General features: G+C 47.3%; 2 protein-coding genes and 1 non-coding gene across 3 annotated transcripts; all 3 read right to left on the reverse strand.

Annotated features, from left to right (window-relative positions):
• Positions 1 to 5792: 5792 nt before the first annotated feature.
• LOC119921409 (olfactory receptor 7A10-like) lies at positions 5793 to 6740 on the reverse strand. Its single transcript, XM_038741651.1, has one exon. It carries the CDS (start codon positions 6738 to 6740, stop codon positions 5793 to 5795), a length of 948 nt encoding a protein of 315 aa, XP_038597579.1.
• A 9193-nt stretch (positions 6741 to 15933) lies between these two features.
• On the reverse strand, positions 15934 to 16070 carry LOC119921484. The gene has a single exon (XR_005448521.1). It is a non-coding gene; the product is annotated as a small nucleolar RNA SNORA7 (small nucleolar RNA).
• A 2141-nt stretch (positions 16071 to 18211) lies between these two features.
• On the reverse strand, positions 18212 to 20053 carry LOC119921410 (olfactory receptor 7D4-like). The gene is made up of 2 exons (XM_038741652.1): positions 20006 to 20053; positions 18212 to 19186 (listed from the first exon to the last, which is right to left on the reverse strand). The coding sequence occupies exons 1-2, from the start codon at positions 20051 to 20053 to the stop codon at positions 18212 to 18214; spliced, it is 1023 nt and encodes a 340-aa protein (XP_038597580.1).
• Between the last annotated feature and the right edge of the window lie 1828 nt (positions 20054 to 21881).

Here is a 21881-nt window from a genome sequence, read left to right on the forward strand (position 1 = left end):
CCCCCAGCCCGGAATGCCATCCCTCCGCACATCCACCAATCTAGCTCTCTTCCGCCTTTCAAAGCCCTACTGAGAGCTCACCTCCTCCAGGAGGCCTTCGCAGACTGAGCCCCCTCCTTCCTCTCCCCCTCCTCCCCCTCCCCACCCCCCTGCCTTACCTCCTTCCCCTCCCCACAGAACCTGTATATATGCATATATGTTTGTACGTATTTATTACTCCATTTATTTATTTATTTATTTATTTATTTATTTATTTTATTTGTTCATATTAATTCTATTTATTTTATTTTGTTAATATGCTTTGTTTTGCTGTCTGTCTCCCCCTTCTAGACTGTGAGCCCACTGTTGGGTAGGGACCGTCTCTATATGTTGCCAACTTGTACTTCCCAAGCGCTTAGTACAGTGTTCTGCACACAGTAAGTGCTCAATAAATACAATTGAATGAATGAATGAATGAATGAAGCAGGGATTACACTACTCATGGGAAGAAGGAAAATGAAAATTCATTTACATATACTCAGCCTTCAAACTGTCTCCTATCTGAAAATGGTTTTCAAACGCAAGACCATTGAACAGAGTGGTTGGAATAAAGCCAAGGGGGCCTTGCACCCAATGACATCACCGTAGGCTGAGTCATTGCCAGATCAAGAATCAGGTAGTAGCTGGGAGGAAGGAGCAGGAGGAAAGCCCTTAAAGGCTTAGATAAGAATGAAAAGGTGAGGGCCACCTCAGCTGAGCAGAAAATGGCCATGCTGCTGGGTGCCTGCATGGCAGAGAAAGCAGCCCTGCCTCTGAGTCCATGGGCAGCTGGGTAACCTATGACACCCTTGAGACTAGAGATCTCTGGTATGGGGAGAAGTCTAGAGCAGGGCATAGGTGTGCTTTGTGCCTGGCTTTCTTTTATGCTGTTCTGACTGAGAATAGGGCCAGTCCTATTGTCTAGTATAAGTTTGAATCTAACCTTGGTGAGAGCTAAGTGAAATTGTAGTAAAACTAGTTAATGACCCTTGAGCAAGTCTTATTAAAATCACATCTCCAAGAGGCCTTCTCTGATGAAGCCCTCATTTCTCCTGTTCCCCCTCCCTCTGTGTCACCCTTGCACTAGGACTTTCACCCTTTATTCACCCCCTCTTCAGCCTCACAGTACTTTTGTTCATATCCATAATTTATTTTCATGTCAATCTTCCCCTCTAGACTGTAAGCTCCTTGGAGGCAGGGAACGTGTCTACCAGCTCTGTTATATTGTACTCTCCTAAGTGCTTAGTACAATGTTCCACACACAGTAAGCACTCAATGGATACCATCAATTGATCAAAATCATTTTTCTCTCTTTTCTCATTTAAAATATATAGCCTGTTTGCCTTGTGTTCTGGGGACACACAGGGTCCACTGAGGGACCACAGTAGCCACAGGGTCTCATACAGGGCCCTCACTAGCGAGGGATCTAAACTGTGAGCCATAGCATAGCATAGTGCAGCATAGCATAGCAACTTCTATTACTTCCCTATGCATCCTCTATACTTGAGTATATTTGCATAGTCAATTGAACATTCAGCTCTTTATTCTGTTGTCTCTATTGGTAAATATTTTATGCCTCCCTCCTCCATTAGAGTGTAAGCTCCTTGTGTGCTCTTTGTGTTGTGGGCTCTTTCTGTTTCTGTTGTTCTTTCCCCAGAGCTTAATACAATGCATTGTTTCCAGTGGGTGCTCAGTAAATATTCTTTAGACTACAACTACTACAAACTGCCTCAGAGGATAGCTCCCGTCCCAGGCTCAGGGTAGTGCTTGACAGTAACCCCACTGATTTCTGTGCCATCTTAGAGTTCAAATACAAGGCCTGAGGTGAGAATTCCCTGGTGCAGGGCACCACCTGCAATAGGATGCGATGCTGGGAGCCAGGAAGGGTCAGTGGTGCTCAGGGTTTCACTGGGCCTCAGTGTTTCAGGTATCATTATCCCCCCATTTCTTGCAGCTCAGTGGCTCCTTAGTCAATCAAAAGATTAGACAATTGCTTATATTTATTGTATGCTTACTGTATGCAGAGCACTCTACTAAGAGCTTGGGAAATTACAGTGGAGTTGGTCCAATATGATTCCTGCCTACAAGGAGCTTACAGTCTAGTTGGGGAGACAGATATAAAATAAATCACAGATAGAGGAAATGGCAGAGTATAAGAACAGGTACATAAGGTACATAAGTGCTATGGGGATTGGGGTAGGGTGAGCAACAAAAATGTTTAAGGAATACAGACTCAAGTTCATAGGTGATGTATAATGGAGGGTGAATAGGTTGGAGAGGAGAGGTTAGTCAGGGAAGACTTCTTAGTATAAATGTGATTTTCAAAGGGCTTTGAAGATGGGTTAGTGGTGGTCTGTTGGATAGGAAGATGGGGGGTGGAGTGGGGGGTTCCAGGAAGGATAGATGTGAGCACGGGGTTGGTGGTAAGAAAGATGAGATCAAGGCACAGCAAGTAGGTGGATGCTAGAGGAGTGGAGTGAGCTGACAGAGTTATAGTAGATTAGTGCAATTAGGTAGGGTGGGGAATGCTTTAAAGCGAATGGTAAGGAGTTTCTCTTGGATGTGGAGGTGGAGGTGGAGGGGCAACCATTCGATAGTTCTGAGCAGTGGGGAAATGTGCACAGAGCAGTTTTTTTAAAAAAGTAAGTATAGCCTTGAGTGGGGAGAGACTGGAAGGCAGAGAAATCGGCATGGGGGCTGATGCAATAGTTTAGGTGGGAAATGATAAGTGATATGATTGGTGTGGTAGCAGTTTAGATGGGGCAGATTCTACTAATGTTGTGAAGGTAGAACCAACAGGATTTGGTGACAGATTGAATGTGGGGGTTAAATGAAAGAGACGAGTGGAGGATAGTGCTAGGTTTGTAGGCTTGTGAGACAGGGAGGATGGTGGTGTTGTTTACAGTGCTGGGAAAGTCAAGGAGAGGAGAGGGTTTGGGGAGGAAGACAAGGAATTCAGTTTTGGACATGTTAACTTTGAGGTGACAAGGGCAACCAAGTAGGGATGTCTTGAAGGCAGGAGGAAATGCGAGATTGCAGAGGAGAGAGATCAGGGCTGGAGAGGTAGATTTGGGAATCATCCATGTAGAGATGGTAATTGAAGCTGTGGGAATGAATGAGTTCTCTGAGGGAGTGGGTGTAAGATGGAGAAAGGAAGAAGACTCAGAACTGAGCCTTGAGCAACTGGCACAGTTAGGGTGGGGGGAGCAGAGGAGGAGCAGGCAGAACACACTGAGAAGGAGCAGCCAAAGAAAAGGGAGAAGAACCAGGAAAGAACAATGTTAAGGAAGCCAAATTTAGTGTCCACAGTGTCAGAGACAAATAAGAGGTTTAGGAGAATTAAGATGGAATGGAGGCTGTTGGATGTGATGACAATGAGGTCATTGGTGACCTTTGAGAAAAGAGTTGTGGTGGAGTGAAGGAGATGGAAGCCAGTTTTATGGAGAGAATTAGAAGAGTGGAATTGAAGATAGCAAACATAGGCCAGTCACTCAGGGAGTTTGGAGAGGAAATATAGGAAGGAGATTGGGCAATAACTGGAGGGAGCCATGGCTTCAAGGGAGGTTTTTTTTAAGAATACAGGGTACATGAGATGTTTGAAAGCAGCAGGGAAGAAGTCATTGGAGAGTGAGTGGTTGAAGATGGCAGTTACAGGGAAGAAAGGAGGGTGCAAGTGTTTGGACAAAGTACCTTCATATCGATGATGTTGGAGGTGCAGGTGGAGGGGTGGATTTTTAGAGGAGGTGAGAGATCTCTTGAAATGCTGTTGGAAAGGATGGGAGAATAAAAAAGGGAGCAGGAAGAGAAAGAGACTGGAGGGGTTCAGAGGAGACTTTAGGGAGATCACTCTTGATGGTTTCAATTTTTTCAACACAGTACATGGCCAGGTCATTAGGGGCCAAGGATGGGGGGAGGGGGACAGGGGACAGAGGTTTGGGGAAGGAGTTCCAAATCTGAAATAGTCGGTGCTTGTGATGGGTGTGGTAGGAAATAAAGGTGGAGAGATATTGTTCCTGGGCCCAGGAGAGGGCAAAGTTCTATACAGCAGGTGAGGATGGGTTTGAGATGGGTGAGGCCAGCCTGGTGTCTGGATTTCCAGTAGTGGAGCTCCACAGCTCAGGCACGGGAGTGAGGAAGCATTACTGTGGAGGTTATCTGGGGCTGTGGGTTACTAGTAGGAGATTGATGGGGAGTGAGGGAGTTGAGTTCAGTGGAGAAGGCAGAGTCGAGGGCATGGATTTGGGTGCCTGAGAAGATAGTTTGAGTATGGAGACCAAATAGACCTACTGCTCACACCCAGACTGGCCCCATGAACCCAAGACACTTGGCTGAGAGTTTCTCCAGTAGATGGGGACAGTGACATACAATGGAAAGGGTCCAGGAATGGAAGAGCCAGTGGCTGTTTGGGGTCAGTAGTCGTGCTCCAATGGAAAGATAATGGGGATCTGCTCCTCCCCCAGGGACATGTCCTCCACCAGCCCCCACACAAACCCCCACCCAGCAGGGATGGGGGTCATGACTCCACCTCCCACGCGGCAGGCCTGGCCACTGTGGCCAACACCGGGACCCTGAGGTCACCAATTTCACTCTCAGGATGCCGGGATATTGTGGGTTTAAGTCTCCTGCAGACCCCCGTGTAAGGGGGCTGGGATGTACTTGTAGCCCCAAAATTGGACCAGAATGAAGGCCAAAGTTCTCCCATCATGACTGGAAAGAGGCATGGGTAATCCTATGTGCTGGGACGGGGGGACATTCCCTATGTGTGCAGGTCATCTTGGGGTCAGTCGGGCAATGAAGCCTACCTGTACTGTCCACCTCCTTTGCCCCTTCGGGTGATGAGCCTTGTGGTGGGGAACTCGTTCTGGAACAATCAGTGCAGCTGAGGGGGAAGAGGGACAGGGGGCCTGGGAGCTCCAAGCAAGAGCGTTGCATCCACAACCACAGGTGCAGGGCTGGTGTTAGATGAGCTTACGGCAGGACTATTTGCAGGAGCCTCTGGTCCCACAGGCTCTCCAGGTTATGGCTCCCCCAGCTCCTTGTTAGAGACACACAAACTCTCAGTGCCTGGTCTCCCTACTGGCCTTTGCTTAGGGAGATGTCCCAGAAGATTTTCTTTTTTAAGGGATATTTAAGTGCTTACTATGCTACAGGCACTGTACTAAGTGTGGGGGTAGATACAAGATAATCAGGATGGACACAATCCTGTCTCACAAGGGACTAACAATCCTAATCTCCATTTCATAGATGAGGTCAATGAGGCCCAGAAAAGTTAAGTGACTTGCCCATGGTCACACAGCTGAGAAGTGGCAGAAGCAAGATTAGAACCCTGGTCTTCCAACTCGAAGGCCCAACTTAGTTCCACCAGGACATGCTGCCTCCCTAATAATAATGGTATAGGTTAAGTTATGTGCCAAGCATTGTACTAAGGGCTGGGGTAGATATAAGATGATTAGGTCTTACATAGGGTTCACAGTCTCAGTAGGAGGGGGAGCAGGTACTGAATCCCCATTTTACAGATAAGGGACCTGAAGCATAGAATAGAGCCCAGTTTCTCTGATGCCCACGTCCCGGATCTCTCCACTAGGCAACAGTGCTTCTCTGGTCAACAGAATATTGTTGACCATAATGGAGGATGGTAAACTCTCACTAGGAATGGACTCTGCTCCTCTCCTACAAAAAACAAACAAAACAAAATTGTACGTAACAAAAAGTATTTGTTCTTTGAAAGCTGGCTAAACTTTCTCAGAAAAATAAGCTTCAGGTGAATCCGCAATTCAGAATCCTGGAGAGAAGACACTTTTCCTGTTGAATGCATTTCTCAGGGCCATTTTCATGTTCTTGTTCCTCAGGCTGTAGATGAAGGGATTCATTGTAGGGATGACCACTGTGTACAGCACAGACACTATTGAGCCCTTATTGAATGTTTGGGTAGGTGTTGGACAAAGGTAGGTCCCAAGAGTGGTGCTGTAGAATAGGGAGACCACGGACAGGTGAGAACCACAGGTGCTGAAAGCTTTCCACCTACCCCCTGCAGATGGGATTCTCAATATGGTGGAGATGATGTGAACGTAAGAGAACAGGAGGCCTGTGATTGGACCTACCCCAAACACTCCTGTAAAGACAAACACCATTACTTCATTGATGACAATGCTAGAACAGGAAAGCTTTAGGATCTGGTAAAACTCACAGAAGAAGTGAAGAATTTCACGATTGGTACAGAAGGATAGGCGAACCACCAATAGGGTGTGTGTCAGGGCATGGAGGGAACTGAAGATCCAGGATCCAGCAACCAGCAGGGCACAGAGCCGTGGGCTCATGATGGTGGTGTAGTGGAGGGGGCAGCATATGGCCTTGTAGCGGTCATATGCCATCCCAGTGAGGAGAAAGTGGTCCAGACTTGAGAACAGAATGAAGAAGTACATTTGTGCCAGGCAGCCAGCGTAGGATATGGATTTGTCGTGGGTCTGAATGTTGACCAGCATCTTGGGGACCGTGGTGGACAGGAAGCAGATGTCAGCCAGGGAGAAGTTGGCGAGGAAGAAGTACATGGGCGTGTGCAGTTGCGGGTCAGAGCTGACGGCCAGGACGATTAGCAAGCCCCCCAGAACCCCAAGCAGGTACAAGCAGAGGAACAGCACAAAGAGGAGCTGCTGCTGCTCTGCCCGGTTGGACAGTCCCAGGAGGAGGAATTCCGAGATGCCAGTTTGGTTTCCCCTCTCCATGGGGCTGGAGGATCTGCTGGGGGAGATGTGGCAGGAGAATGGGATGGTGGAGCAATCACATCCTGGTACAGACTCATTCTAGGCTTCATGCAGTTTAATGTGCGTGTGCCGGGGCAGGGCAGGGTAAACGGTGGAGAGACCCTTGCTACTCAATTTCAGACATCTCCCCAGCTTAATAGAAATGTGGTTGTAAGGGCTGGGGTCTGGCTGGAGTATTTGTTCATCTGATATTCTCACGCTCACACTCTCCAGCCTTTCTGGGTTCCTGGTTCCACCCTTCCCGGGCACATGTATGTCTCAGCACAAGGTGCAGCGGGTTCTATTTCTGCCTCACCCCCAGGCACAGCACTGGGCTCTCCCAGTCTGGCTACTCCTCATTCTCCATGGAACACCCCATCAGAGACTCACAGCCCGACATCAATGGTCCCTTAGGCTTCTCCTCACCGGATTCAACAATCCCAGTTTCTTCAGATACCCCATTCCCAGACACTTCTTCTTCATCACTGCTCTCTCCTGAGCCTTCTCCATGGAATCTCATTCCACTTCTCAGGCCAAGGCTACTCAGTACTAAGGAGAAAAATTGTGCTTTGCTCATTTTGGTGCCAAAAGAATATTGCTGGGTCCTGTTGATGGACTTTACGGTGCTGGTAGCTGCCCTGCACCTTACCCTTAGCAAATGCCCCCCAACTTCTTCCTTCTGCCTTCTTCATAAGTTTATTTTTGCTTTCTTTTTAAGCCCAACACACTTTTTTCTGCAAGGCTCAGCCCACTCCTTGCTCCCAGTCTTTTTAGCCTTCCTCCTGTCAGGAGTTCCCATAAGAATGAGGGTTTTGGTGTCTGCAGGGGGTGGTCCAATGGCTAGAGTAATCTCCCCTCCACCCACCTAAAAATTTCAGGAGTGAAGCCAGATCTCTTTCAAGAGTGGAGGGTGGGCCATCCATGCAGCTGGGGTCCCCAAAAGAGGGAAGTGCTGGTCTGGGATGAGCCACTGGTTGGCCAAGTGAGTCTTCTTCCTCTCCCCCCACCCCACCCCAGTATGAAAGTAAAGCCCATAACCTCCTAGGAAACACTGGGAAAGACTGCAGGCATTTGTACTCTAGTACTCTTGATTGGAGAGGAGAGAATCTTGATAATTACCCCCTCCAAATGCTGTTGTAGCCATTTGTTTTAATGTCGATAATTTGGGGAATTTAATCTTCAAATGGTGCTTATTTTGGATTGTAATTTACTGTTGTTCTTTTTCTTTTATAGGGCTCTCTTCCCTTACTTAGTGGGGTCAGGGTCCGGAGAACTGTGACCGTGTCTTGTGTTTTTCTTGAGGGCAGAGATTATGCCTGCCTACCCTCTTCTGCTGTGCTTTCCCAGGAGCTCAGTACAGTGCTCTACACACAAGTGTTCAATAAATACCAGTGACTAAATACCAGGGCTTAGTATGAGGAAAGTACTCAACAATAACACTAATATAATCATGAAAATGGCAGTTATGTTGTGATTGCTGTCTTTAAATCCTCTAGAAACCCTTGATGACAGGTAAACATATCCCCCACTTCTCCCTGCTCTGGCAGCAAACCCCACCTAATTAACCTTTCCAAGGTCCAGGCACTAAACTCTTCCACATCCCTGAATCCACTGTTAAGCCAAAGTATTTCCCAGGTTTGAAAACTGCAGGTTGAAATCCGTGTCAGGGGGTATGAAGGAGTTCTAGTTGGTTGGGAGGGATTCTAGGTGATTGGAGCCATGGAACTCTGCTGGGTGGTTCTGGTCCAAATTGGCTGATCCATGCTGATCATACCCCCTTTCTCCCGCCCCACAGTCCTGAGGGCCAGGCCTTCTTCTGGAGCAATCCTAGTATCCAGCAGTCTTCACCTGTGATGGCCCTTGACCAGTTAGGTCTTCAAAGCCGTCCTGTCACTCCAAGACCTGTCCCACCCCACTTCCCCTGCAAATCCTTACCTTGCTTTGCCCCTGACTCTTTTTTTTAAATAGTATTTGTTAAGTTCATACTATTTGTCAAACACTGTACTAAGCCCTTGGGTAGATGCAAGGCAATCAGGGTGACACAGTCCATGTCCCACATGGGCTCACAGTCATAACTCCCATTTTACAGATGAGGTAAGTGAGGCACGGAGAAGTTCAATGACTTGCTGAAGGTCACGCGGCAGACAAGTGGCAGGGCTGGGACTAGAACCCAGGTCCTATTTACTCCCAGGCCCATGCTCTATCCACTGGGGCAAGTTGCTTCTCAAGATGAAAATTTGGCATCCATGATCTCATCTGGGACACCATCCATCTGTTTCACTCAACCCAGGCGGATGGACCATTTTTTATGGTTTTTGTTAATCAATCAATCAATCAATCAATCGTATTTATTGAGCGCTTACTATGTGCAGAGCACTGTACTAAGCGCTTGGGAAGTACAAATTGGCATCACATAGAGACAGTCCCTACCCAACAGTGGGCTCACAGTCTAAAAGGGGGAGACAGAGAACAGAACCAAACATACCAACAAAATAAAATAAGTAGGATAGAAATGTACAAGTAAAATAAATAAATAAATAAATAAATAGAGTAATAAATATGTACAACCATATATACATATATACAGGTGCTGTGGGGAAGGGAAGGAGGTAAGACGGGGGGATGGAGAGGGGGACGAGGGGGAGAGGAAAGAAGGGGCATTGAGTTAAGGGGCATTGAGTTAAGGGGCATTGAGTTAAGCACTCAATATGTGTCAGGCACACTGTACTAAGCAGCATGGCCCAATGGAAAGAGCACGGGTTTGGGAGTCAGAGGTCATGGGTTCTAATCATGGCTGCACCACTTGCCAGTTGTGTGACTTTGGTCAAGTCACTTCACTTCTCCGTGCCTCAGTTCCCCCATCTGTAAAATGGTGATTAAGACTGTGAGCCCCACGTGGGACAACCTGATTACCTTGTATCCCCCCAGTGCTCAGAACAGTGCTTGTCACATAGTAAGCACTTAACAAATACCATCATCATCATCACTGCAATAGATCCAATTTAATCAGGTTGGACACAGTCCGTGTCCCACATGGCACTCTCAGTTGATCCCCATTTTACAGGGAAGGCACAGGGAAGTGACGTGACCTGCCCGATGTCACACAGCAGACAAGTGGAGGGAGCTGGGATTAGAACCCAGGTCCTTTTGACTCCCAGATCCACTCTCTATCCACTAGACCACACTGCTTCTCAAGATCTCGCCCAGGAATGGTTAGTATTCTATTCTTACCTTACTGGGTGACTTAGAGGGAAAATTAGGGATGTTAGATGATGCATCCCTAACGATTAAGATGATATTAAGGAGAGTAACTGTTACCAGTGGCCCAGTGGTCCACTTGGTACCTGGCCCACGAGCTGCAGGATAAGTGATACCAGCGAGATAGTGCATAGAGCCTGAATCAGGTGGTCTAGGACAGAATGCTTGGTCACCTCAGGAACTAACTGTTCATTCTTGAAAGAGTCTTCCAGAGACCCACACTTTGCATCACCCAAAGGAGGAACTTCCCCTTGAGGGTTACCGCATACCATCATCAAGGCTAACTAAGGATCTCTCAAAAACAATTCACAGCTATGATCATCAAAACAAGGAGGAAGTAGAACCGTATGCATCACCAGAAAATAGATACTTCCTCTCCAGGATTCATTAAAAGGTGGGAGGGACTTCCTCGATGTGCAGGGCAGCAACTGGGAAGACTTTTAGAGGAGGTGCCTTCGAATATAAAAGGCACAACTCGCTGCTGCAAAAATGTGTGTCTATCTGTTTGTGCCGGGATGGTGTACCTTGTTATGTGGGATCAGTGGGATGTTTTATTAAAGACGACCTGTTATACACTGAGATCTTGGAGCATAGTGTCTTAAGTAATGGCTATGGAATGAGACAGACAGACGATCTCCTGTTCCCTGAACAGGTCAATGAAAATAGTGATGATTCATTCATTCATTCATTCATCCAGTCATTCATTCAGTCATATTTATTGAGCGCTTACTGTGTGCTGAACACTGTACCAAGTGCTTGGAAGGTACAATTTGGCAACTGATAGAGACAATCCCTACCCAACAACGGGTTCACAGTCTAGACGGGGGAGACAGACTACAAAACAAAACAAGTAGACAGGCATCAATGTCATCAAAATAGACAAATAGAATTATAAACATATACCCATCATTAGTAAAATAAATAGAGTAAATAGTATGTACAAATATACACAAGTTCTGTGGGGAGGAGAAAGGGGTAGAGCAGAGCGACGGAGTAGGGAAAATGGGGAGGGGAGGAGGAGCAGAGGAAATGGGAGTGCTCGGTCTTGTAAGGCCTCCTGGAGGAGGTGAGCTCTCAGTAGGGCTTTGAAGAGGGGAAGAGAGCTAGTTTGGCAGGTGGGGGGAGAGGGGGCATTCCAGGGCAGAGGTAGGATGTGGTCCAGGGGTCGATGGCAGGATAGGTGAGAATGAGGCACAGTGAGGAGGTTAGCGTCAGAGGAGCAGAGTGTGTGGATTGGGCTGTAGAAGGAGAGAAGGGAGGTGAGGTAGGAGGGGGCAAGGTAATGGAGAGCTTTGAAGCCAATAGTGAGGAGTTTTTCCTTCATGCGAAGGTTGATAGGCAACCACTGGAGATTTTTGAGGAAGGGAGTGACATGCCCAGAGAGTTTCTGTAGAATTATAATTCAGGCAGCAGATTGAAGTATAGACTGAAGCGGGGAGAGATGGGAGCATGGGAGATCAGAAAGGAGGCTGATGCAGGAATCCTGTCGGGCTCTAATGAGAGATTGTACCAGCAAGGTAGCAGTTTGGATGGAGCGGATCTTGGTGATGTTGTGAAGGTGAGACAGGCAGGTTTTGGTGATGAATTGGATGTGTGGGGTGAATGAGAGAGCGGAGTCAAGGATGACACCATGGTTGTGGGCTTGTGAGACGGCATGGATGGTAGTGCCATCCGCAGTGGTGGGAAAGTCAAGGAGAGGACAGGGTTTGGGAGGGAAGATAAGGAGCTCAGTCTTGGACAAGTTGAGTTTTAGGTGGCGGGCAGACAGCCAGGTGGAGATGTCCTGAAGACAGAAGGAGATACGAGCTTGGAGGGAGGGAGAGGGAACAGGGGAGGAGATGTAGATTTGGGTGCCATCTGCATAGAGATGATAGTTGAAGCCATGGGAGCAAATGAGTTCACCAAGGGAGTGAGTATAGATGGAGAACAGAAGGGGACCAAGAACTGACCCTTGAGGAACCCCTGCAATTAGGGGATGGGAGAGGGAGGAGGAGCCCACAATGGAGACTTAGAATGAATGGCAAGAGAGATAAGAGGAGACCCAGGAGAGGACGGAGCCTATGAAGCCAAGGTTGGATAATGTGTTGAGGAGAAGGGGATGGTCTACAGTGTCAAAGGCAGCTGAGTGGATGAGGAGGATTAGGATAGAGTCGGAGCCATTGGATTTGGCAAGAAGGAGACGTTTGAGAGGGCAGTTTTGGAGGAGTGGATGGGACGGAATCCAGATTGGAGGGGGTCCAGGAGAGAATTGGAATTGAGGAAATCGAGTCAGCGAGTGTAGATTACTCGCTCTAGAAGTTTAGAAAGGAAGGGTAGGAGGGAGATAGGGTGATAAGTGGTAGGGGCAGTGGGGTCAAGAGAGGCTTTTCTTAGGATGGGGGAGATGTGGGCAGAGGGAAAGAAGCCAATGGAGACTGAGTGGTTGAAGATGGAAGTTAAGGAGGGGAGGAGGGAAGGAGGGAAGGAGTGAGAGTTTTTATAAGATTCATTCATTCATTCAATCATATTTATTGAGCACTTACTGTCTGCAGAGCCCTGTACTAAGTGCTTGGGAAGTACAAGTCGGCAACATATAGAGATGTTCACTACCCAATAATGGGCTCATAGTCTAGAAGATGAGAGGGAACGGGGTCCGAAGACAGGTGGAGGGGGTGGCACTTGAGAGGAGGGAGGAGATCTCTTCTGAAGATACTGCTGGGAAGGATGGGAAAGTAGTGGAGAGGGTTGGGAGCGGGGGGCATGGAGAAGGGGGAGGGGTGACTTTGGGGAGCTCAGCCATGATGGTTTTAATTTTCCTAATGAAGTAGGTGGCCATATCGTTGGGGGTGAGGGACAGAGGAGGGGGAGGAACAGGGGTCCTGAGGAGGGAGTTAAATGCCCGGAACAGCTGATGGGGGTGATGGGCATAAGTGTCGATAAGGGAAGATAAATAGTTTGCCTGGCAGAGGAGAGGGCAGAGTGAAGTCAGGAAAGGAAAAATTTAAAGTGAACAAGGTTGGTTTGGTGACCTTCACCAATTCTGGTGGTGAAACTTTCTGATTTGGGCAGGTTGTTATTAGGCCTGGTGGGGACCAGGGGAGACTTGTTGGATTTTAGCCAAGAAACTTCCAGGGCAATATGCCAAACTCGCAGAGGGCACCACCAGCATAACCCCCCTTCAGATCGCATCCAGGATGATAGACAAAAACGCTATGGAAACCCAGCCCAGGCATCATTTGTCACACTGTGACTAGCAGATACCGCTTAGAATGGAGCTCCCCTGGGTACCCAGTCTCTGGCACACTGGTCCCTGACTCCTGCTGTGTGGCTCAAGCTGCTGGCCTCCAACGACCTCTGGCCCTCCCTGTCCTTTCTCCACCCCTTACAGCATGGGCCTCAGGAGAAGATGCAATGCACAGTATAGGCTTGTTCTGCTAACTCTGTTGTATTCTCCCAAGGGTTCAGTACAGTACTCTACACATAGTAAACACTCAATCAGTACAGTTGATGATGATGATGATGATGCGGACACAAGATCAGGTGAGCCAGTGGCTTTTGTAGATAAAAGATCATTGTGGCAGACACCATTCCACCCTTGGAAGCCTTTCCCTTCTCTGTCAGTGATCTGAAAGCAACCATGGCTGGAACGTTTCTTGGAACAGTGCCTTGCACATAGTAAGCACTTAACAAATACCATCGTCATTATTATTATTATCAATTTATATTAATGTCTGTCTCCCTCACTAGACTGCAAGCTCACTGTGGGCAGGGAATATGTGCTTTATGGGTTGAAGTTTCCTGCATTTAGAACCCCCCGACTACAAGTCCCCGGGTGTTCTGTGACTTCAACTGAGCAGGCTCTGAGGGTGTTCTAACCCAAGCATGGAAGGCTTGGCATTTCAACTGAGGAAGAAGAGCTGCTCAAACCCAGACTGGAGCGCCCAGCCCAAACATGTGGCTGTTGGTTTCTCTCCTAAATGTGGTCAGTAACATGCAACAGAGAGGAAGAGCCTGTGGAGGATCGGGGTCAGGACCCACACTCCAGTGGAAAGTTAATGGGGGTCTGTGCCTCCCCCAGAGACATGCCATTCTCACAGCCCCCTCCCCAGCTTCTGGACATCAGTGATGGGGGTCATGACTCATGGTTGGGAGGGGGTGGTGAGATATGCTGTAGTCCTGATAACGGAGTAACATGTAGCCTGAAGTTCTCTTGTCCGGGGTGGGTAACAGGTGTGGGTGTTTCTGTGGGCTGGCTCTGGGGGAATGTACCTTACCTCTTCAGGCTGTCTCAGGGTCGGTCAGGCAATGTACTTTGTATACACCCTCCACTTCCTCTGTACCCTCGGGGGATGAGCCTTGTGGTGGAGAACTCCTCCTAGGACATTTGATGTGGCTGAGTGGGAAGAGGGACACAGGATTGTAGGGTCCCAGGCAGGAGCACTGCATCCTCACTCACGCGGGCAGTGCGGACAGGAAAGGGGCTCATGGCAGGACTATTTGCAAGAGTCTCTGGGCCCTTGGGACCCACACTCCATGGCTCCCTGAGCTCCTTGTTAGAGACAAACAAACACTCTGTTTCTGGTTTCTGTCCTGGCCCCTCTTGGCTCTGCTGAGGGAGATATCTGGAGATGATAATGTAATCTTACTGGGAACAGTTTAGTGTGGCTTAGTGGAAGGAGCATAGACTTAGTGGAAAGAGTTCATGGGTTAAAATCCCAGCTCTGCCAATTGCCAGCTGTGCGACTCGGGGCAAGCCACTTAACCTCTGTGTGCCTCAGTTACCTCATCTGTAAAATGGGGATTAAGACTGTGAGCCCCACATGGGACAACCTGATTACCTTTTATATACCCCAGTGCTTAGAACAGTGCTTAGCACATAGTAAGCACTTAACAAATATCATTATTCCTTCTAGACTGTAGGCCTGGTGTGTGCAGGGATTGACTCTATTGCCGAATTGTACTTTCCAAGCGCTTAGTACAGTGCTCTGCACACAGTAAGTACTCAATAAATGATTGAATGAATGAATGAATAAATCTCCTGGGCTCCCCTGGATAGCCATCCCTGAAGCTCAGTGATTATATTCCCCAGGCCGTCTCATGAGAATCTCTCAGCAAAGACCAAGGGACAATCATGATCAAACTCCTCATGACCTCTGAAGAAAGGGAGAATAACCCAGGAATCTACCCGGAATCCTCCACTGCACTACCACTGCCCAGGAGAGAGTGAGGCTTGGGCAGCATTTTTATCTAACAACCTGAGAAATGCCATTGCTGTTTCAGGACAGTGGGGCCCAGATCCCAGAATTCTGTCTGTGACAGTGTCTCCCTCCCCCTGTCCCAGAAGCACACTGTGGGCTTTCCTGGGATGTACCTTCTATAATCACTAGTGCTCCCTCCAATGACCTTCCATGAATGGATGCCTTCCTAATCCTTTCCTGTTCCTTCCACTATCCCTCTTGTCTAGTATTATGCCTTTGAGTCATTTCCGACCCATAGCGACACCACGGGCACATCACTAACAGAACGTCCTGCTCTCCATCTGCAATCATCCTGGTAGTGTATCCAGAGTTTTCTTGGTAAAAGTACAGGAGTGGCTTACCAATGACGGAAGCAGCATGACTCAGTGGAAAGAGCCCAGGCTTGGGAGTCAGAGGTCATGGGTTCTAATCCCTCCTCCTCCACTTGTCTGCTGTTTGACCTTGGGCAAGTCACTTCACTTCTCTGTGCCTCAGGTACCTCATCTGTAAAATGGGGAATAAGACTGTGATTCCCACGTGGGACAACCTGATCACCTTGTATGCCCCCAGTGCTTAGAACAGTGCTTTGCACATAGCACAAATACCAACATTACTGTTAATGCCGCCTTCTGTGCAGTAAACTCTAATCTCTGCCCTCGTCTCTCTCCCATGCGGCTGCAGCTCAGCATGGGTGAATTTTAACTTGTAGCAGATTGCCTTCCACTCGCTAGCCACCAGCAAGCTAGGAATGGAATGGATGGGCCTCTGCTTGACTCTCCCTCCTGTAGCTGAGACTGGTAGAGTACTGGAAACTCTCCAGGTCCGGCCCTGAGAGGGGCCACTATCCCTCATCTTTCCATAAATCCATAACATCCATCAATTTAGTAAAAATCTCATTTGAACCTGTTTGATTTCTGCCAGAATTTCTTACATTTCCTTTTGTATCCAGCGAGTGTCATTAGGTGTCCCCTCCTCCCAGTGGTATTTGATTTGGTCAGTAATGAGTCCTTATTTCCGCTGTCTTCGCCCTTCATGAACACTGACACTTCAACCATAACCGACTAAGTTTTCATCTTTTTGGTCAATTTCCAGCCTTTTTCACTGTTTCCCCCTTTGACAAAAGTTAATTGACAGGTTTTTCAGAATTTCACTTTCTACAAATTCTGCAATTTGTCATCACACCTGTAGGCTGCTCTTCCCCAACTCTTATGATGGTTACTTCTTATTATCAGTTACTGTAGCAAGTATATTCAAATCATGTCTCTAATGTTCAGTTGTTACGGACAAAAAAACACCATGGTGTCATTTTTACAAAACAGTTCTACACTTTTCAATTTCTTTCACAGTTCAGATCAATGGTAGGGATTTGCTTTAGAAATACCCCGTTTTTTATTTGTCCAAAAACACTTGCAGAAAGAGAGCTGGGTTCCTTTGTTCCAATAAAAGTGAAAATTCCACCTCGTACTGAAACCGTTTAACAACCATTGTCGTGTTTATTAAATGCTTATTGTGTTCTATGATGTGGGGTAGCTACAAGGTTACTCACACACCTTTAATTATACATTCCTAGTGCAATATTTTTTCAGTAGATAATTGAACCCCAACTGATTCCAGGGCTGGACTGGGGATTCTGACCATGCCAGAACCCACTGCACCCAGAGCCGTGCTACTGGGAAAAAGCAGAGAAATCCTTCACGAGATAGCTCTTTTTTAGCCACTGTGTTTGACTAGACCCTTGCACCCTGGATTGGGGATACTTTTTTTAGGACATTGTCTGGTGGCAGAGGTTACTACGAAGGCTCGAGGAGCTGGGGAGTAGCCGGTGGAGAGAGAGGACATGTAAGCTGGGGGGAGATGGTGCAGAGCTTTGAAGCTAATGGCAAGGAGTTTCCATTTATTGCAGAAGGAGAAGGATAACCATTGGAGATTTTTGAGGTGTGAGGAGATGTGTGCTGAGTGTGCTGTGCTGAAAAAAGATAATCCATGTAGCATTGTAGAGAATGGGCTGGAGACGGAGAGAGCTAGAGGCAGGGAGAGCAGGGATGAGGCTGATACCATATGTAGTCTTGCTGGGCAAGGATTGCAGGCTTGGACCAGTGTGGATGGAGAGGAAAGGATGGAATCTGGAAATCTGGAAGAAGAACTGACAGGATTTAGTAAGAGAATGAGGTGAGACTTGAAAGAGAACTATGAAGTCAAGGATCATGCCAAAGAAGCCAGCTTCTGGGAACAGGGAGGGGGCGTGGAGTTGGTGGCAGAGAGTGGAATATTAGGAGGCGAATTAGGAGGAGATTGTGAAGGAGGGGCTTTATGAAGGAAGGTGCGGTGTTCAGTTTTGAACACGCTGAACTTGAGGTGAAGGTGGGACATTCAAGTGGAGCTGTCTTAGGGGCAAGAGGAAATGTAGGATTAGAACCCAGGAATAGAATCAAGATTAGAATGTTGCTTGGGGAAAAACCAAGGGCTGGGAAGTCAGAGGTGGGAGGTCAGGGTTAGAGAGCTAGAACTGGGAGTCATCCACATAGGGGCCTTCCCTGATTAAGCCTTCTTTTCCCTGACTCCCTTTCTCTTCTGCATTGTCTGTGCACTTGGATTTGTTAGCTTTGGGAACTTGATATTGACCCCACCCTCAACACTACAGCACTTATATGCATATCCATAATTGTTTCATTCATATAAAGATCTATCTTCCCCTCTCGACTGTAAACTTGTTGTGGGCAGAGAATGTGCCCACAAACTCTGTTGTACTGTACTCTACCCAGCGCTTTGTACAGGTCATTGCACATAGTAAGTGCTCAGTAAATACCGATGATTGATTTATTGATTGATTGAGGTGGTAAATAAAGCCACATGAGTGCATAAATGCCTCAAGTGAGTGTGTGCAGAATGTGCAAAGTAGGGGCCCAAAACAGAGCCTGTGGGACACTGACAAGTAGCTGATGAGAGGGGAAAGAGTTGCCAACAAACGTGACGAAGGGATTACAATCTCTGGAAGAAGCCAGATTTCTTACTCATGAATTTTCTCAGGGCTCCTTTCATGTCCTTGTTCCTCAGGCTGTAGATGAAAGGGTTCAGCATGGGGGTCACCACCGAGTACATCACCGACGCTATAGAGTCTTCCCTGGCCATGTGGGTGGACCGGAGGCTGAAGTAGACCCCAATGGCAGTGCCATAGAACAAAGTGACCACGGACAGATGAGAGCCACAGGTGGAGAAAGCTTTATACCTTCCCCCGGCAGAAGGGATTCTCAAAATAGTGCAGAAAATATGATTGTAAGAGAACAGAAGGCCCGTGAGGGGACCTAGCCCTAACAGAGCTCCAAGAACACAGAGCAATATTTCATTGATGAGTGGATCCGTGCAGGAAAGTTTTAGGATCTGGATAGGTTCACAGAAGAAGTGATGGATTTTATTGTCTGCACAGAAGGATATTTGAAGCCCAATTAACGTATGCGTCAGAGCATGGAGACTGCTGAGTATCCAGGATCCAGCAACCGTCAGGGCACAGAGCCGTGGGCTCATAATGGTGGTGTAGTGGAGGGGGTGGCATATGGCCACATAGCAGTCACATGCCATCCCGGTGAGGAGAAAATGGTCCAGACTTACGAACAGAATGAAGAAATACATTTGCACCAGGCAGCCAATGTATGATATGGATTTGCTGTGGGTCTGGATGTTGATCAGCATCTTGAGAACCGTGGTGGACAGGAAGCAGATGTCAGCCAGGGAGAGGTTGGTGAGGAAGAAGTACATGGGGGTGTGCAGATGCTGGTCGGATCCGATGGCCAGGACGATGGTCAGGCTCCCCAGGACCCCGAGCAGATACATCCAGAGAAACAGAATGAAGAGGAGCTGCTGCAGCTCCTCTCGGTCGGACAGTCCCAGGAGGAGGAATTCTGAGATGCCGGTTTGGTTTCCCCTCTCCGTGGGGCCAGAGGATCTGGTGGAGGAGACCTGGCAGGAGAATGGGATGGTGTAGCAGTTGTATTCTGTTTCTGCCTGTTCCTAGGCCTGTGCAGTTGCTGGGGAAAGAACTGGCAGAATAAGTAGTAAAGGGAAACAGTGTGGCCTAGTGGAAAGAGCACAGGCCTTGGATATAGAGAAACTGGGTTCTAATAATGGCTCTGCTACTTGCATGCTGTTTGTCCTTGGGCAGTCACTTACCTTCTCTGGGCCTCAGTTTCCTTAACTGTAAAATGGGGATTCCATATTCATTTATTTATTCAATCATATTTATTGAGCGCTTACTGTGTGCAAAGCACTGTACTAAGCACTTGGGAAGTACAAGTTGGCAACATATAGAGAGGGTCCCTACCCAACAGTGGGTTCACAGTCTAGATCTGTTCTCCTTACCAATTAGACTGTGTGCCCCATATATAGACAGAGATTGTGTCCAACCTGATTAGCTTGTATCTACCCCAGTGTTTAGAACAATGCTTGAAACATAGTAAACATTTAAAAAATACTATCATTATTATTATTATCATTAGTAGTAGTAGTATCATTATTACGCTTGTTACTGTTATTATTGAAGGGACTCCCTAAGCTTGATATCAGATGTATCCCCATACTTTCCATCCAGAAGGTATAATGTCTGGCTCGGCTGGGATTAGAGGTGGGAGAACTTGTTCATTTGAGAGTCTCTGGTTTATATTCTTGGGCCTTCCTGTTTCCTGCATTGCTCCTCTCTCCCAAACACATTCAAATGAGTTGTCCCCTACTTTAGGAGTTAATCATTCTATTTATTTACATCTCATCTATACAGTCACATACCTCTTGCCCATTGGATTCCTTTGGACCTGAAACTGCCTCCACTTTCATATCTGCAATATAATCACTCTCCCCTTCTTTGAAACCCTTCTCAAATCGTATCTCCTCCAAGAGGCCTTTCCTGACTATGCCCTGTATTTCCCCTATCTGCCCTTGCCTCTCCATCGACTTCACACTTGGTTGTGTACTCCTTAAGCCTTTTGACACTCATCCCAACCCCAAATCGCTCATGCATGTAGAGAAGCAGCCTGGCTCAGTGGGAAGAGCCTGGGCTTGGGAGTCAGAGGTCGTGGGTTCTAATCCTGGCTCTGCCACTTGTCAGCGGAGTGACTTTGGGCAAGTCACTTCACTTCTCGGTGTCAGTTCTCTCATCTGTAAAATGGGGATTAAGACTGTGGAGCCCCACATGGGACATCCTTGATTACTTTGTATCCCCCCCCAGTGCTTAGAACAGTGCTTGGCAAATAGTAAGTGCTTAACAAATATCAACATTATGAGTTCTTATGTCATATAGTGCACTGTACTAAATGTTTGGGAGAGTATAATATAACAGAGTTGGCAGACAGGTTCTGTGTTCAAAGGGGTCTAGAGGGGGAGACAGATATTAATATAAAAAAATCAATTATGAATAAATATATAAGTGCTGGGGGGCTGAGGGAGGGGTGAATAAAGGGTGTCAATTCAAATGCAACGATGATATAGAAGGGAGTGGGGGAAGAAAATCAGGGTTTAGTCAGGGACGGCCTCTTGGAAGAGATGTGCTTTCAATGAGGCTTTGAAGGTGGAAAGACTGATTGTCTGTCAGATATGAAGAGGAAGGGTGTTCTAGGCCAGAGGCAGGATGTGGGTGAGAGGTCTGCAGTGAGATAGAAGAGATCGAGGTTCAGTGAGTAGGTGGGCATTAGAGGAGAGAAATGTGTGGACTGGGTTGTAGTAGGAAATCAAGGAAGTAAGGTAGGAGAGGGCAAATTTATTGAATGCTTTTTAGCCTATGGTAAGGATTTTCTGTTTAACGTGGAGGTCGAGGAAACAAGGACTGAATAGTTTTGTAGAAAAATGATCTGGGCAACAGACTGAAGTTTGAATCAGACTGGGGAGAGACAGGAGGCAGGGAGATCAACACGGATGCTGATGCAGTAATCAAGGTGGGTTAGGATAAATGCTTGGATTAATGTGGTAGCAGTTTGGTTGGATAGGGAAGGGCAGATTTTATCAATGTTATGAAGGTTGAACCGACAGGATTTGGTGACAGGTCGAATATGTGGGTTGAATGAGAGAGATGATTTGAGAATACCACCAAGGTATGGGCTTGTGAGATAGGGAGGATGGTGGTGCTGTCTGTAGTGATGGGCTAGTCAGGGGGAGTCAGGGTTTGGATGGGAAGATAAGGAGTTTTGTTTTGGATGTGTTAAGTATGAGGTGTCTGTGAGACATCCACCTAGCAATGTCTTGAAAGCAGGGCAAAATGTGAGAGTTCGAAGAAATTGATTATTTAGGGATAGAGATGTAGATTTGGGAAGCATCCACATAGAGATGGTAGTTGAAGCCATGGAAGTGAATGAGTTCTCCAAGGGAGTGTGTAGATACAAAATAAAAGGAGACCCAAAGCTGAGCCTTGTGGGACTCCCACAGTTAAGGGTGAGAGACAGAGAAGGAGTCCACAAAAGAGACTGAGAAGGAGTGGCTATTTACTACTTACTATTTCCCCTATCTGTAGTTTATTTTAATGTCTGCCTTCCCCTGTAGACTGTAAGCTCCCTGTCGACAGGGAACGTCTACAAACTCTATTATATTATACTTTCCAAAGGGCCTAGTACAGTGCTGTGCACACAGTAAGCATTCAGTAAATACCATTGATTGATTGATTGATTGATTATGC

Source organism: Tachyglossus aculeatus (assembly GCF_015852505.1).
Source record: "Tachyglossus aculeatus isolate mTacAcu1 chromosome 12 unlocalized genomic scaffold, mTacAcu1.pri SUPER_6_unloc_2, whole genome shotgun sequence".
Classification (NCBI taxonomy): Eukaryota; Metazoa; Chordata; class Mammalia; order Monotremata; family Tachyglossidae; genus Tachyglossus; species Tachyglossus aculeatus.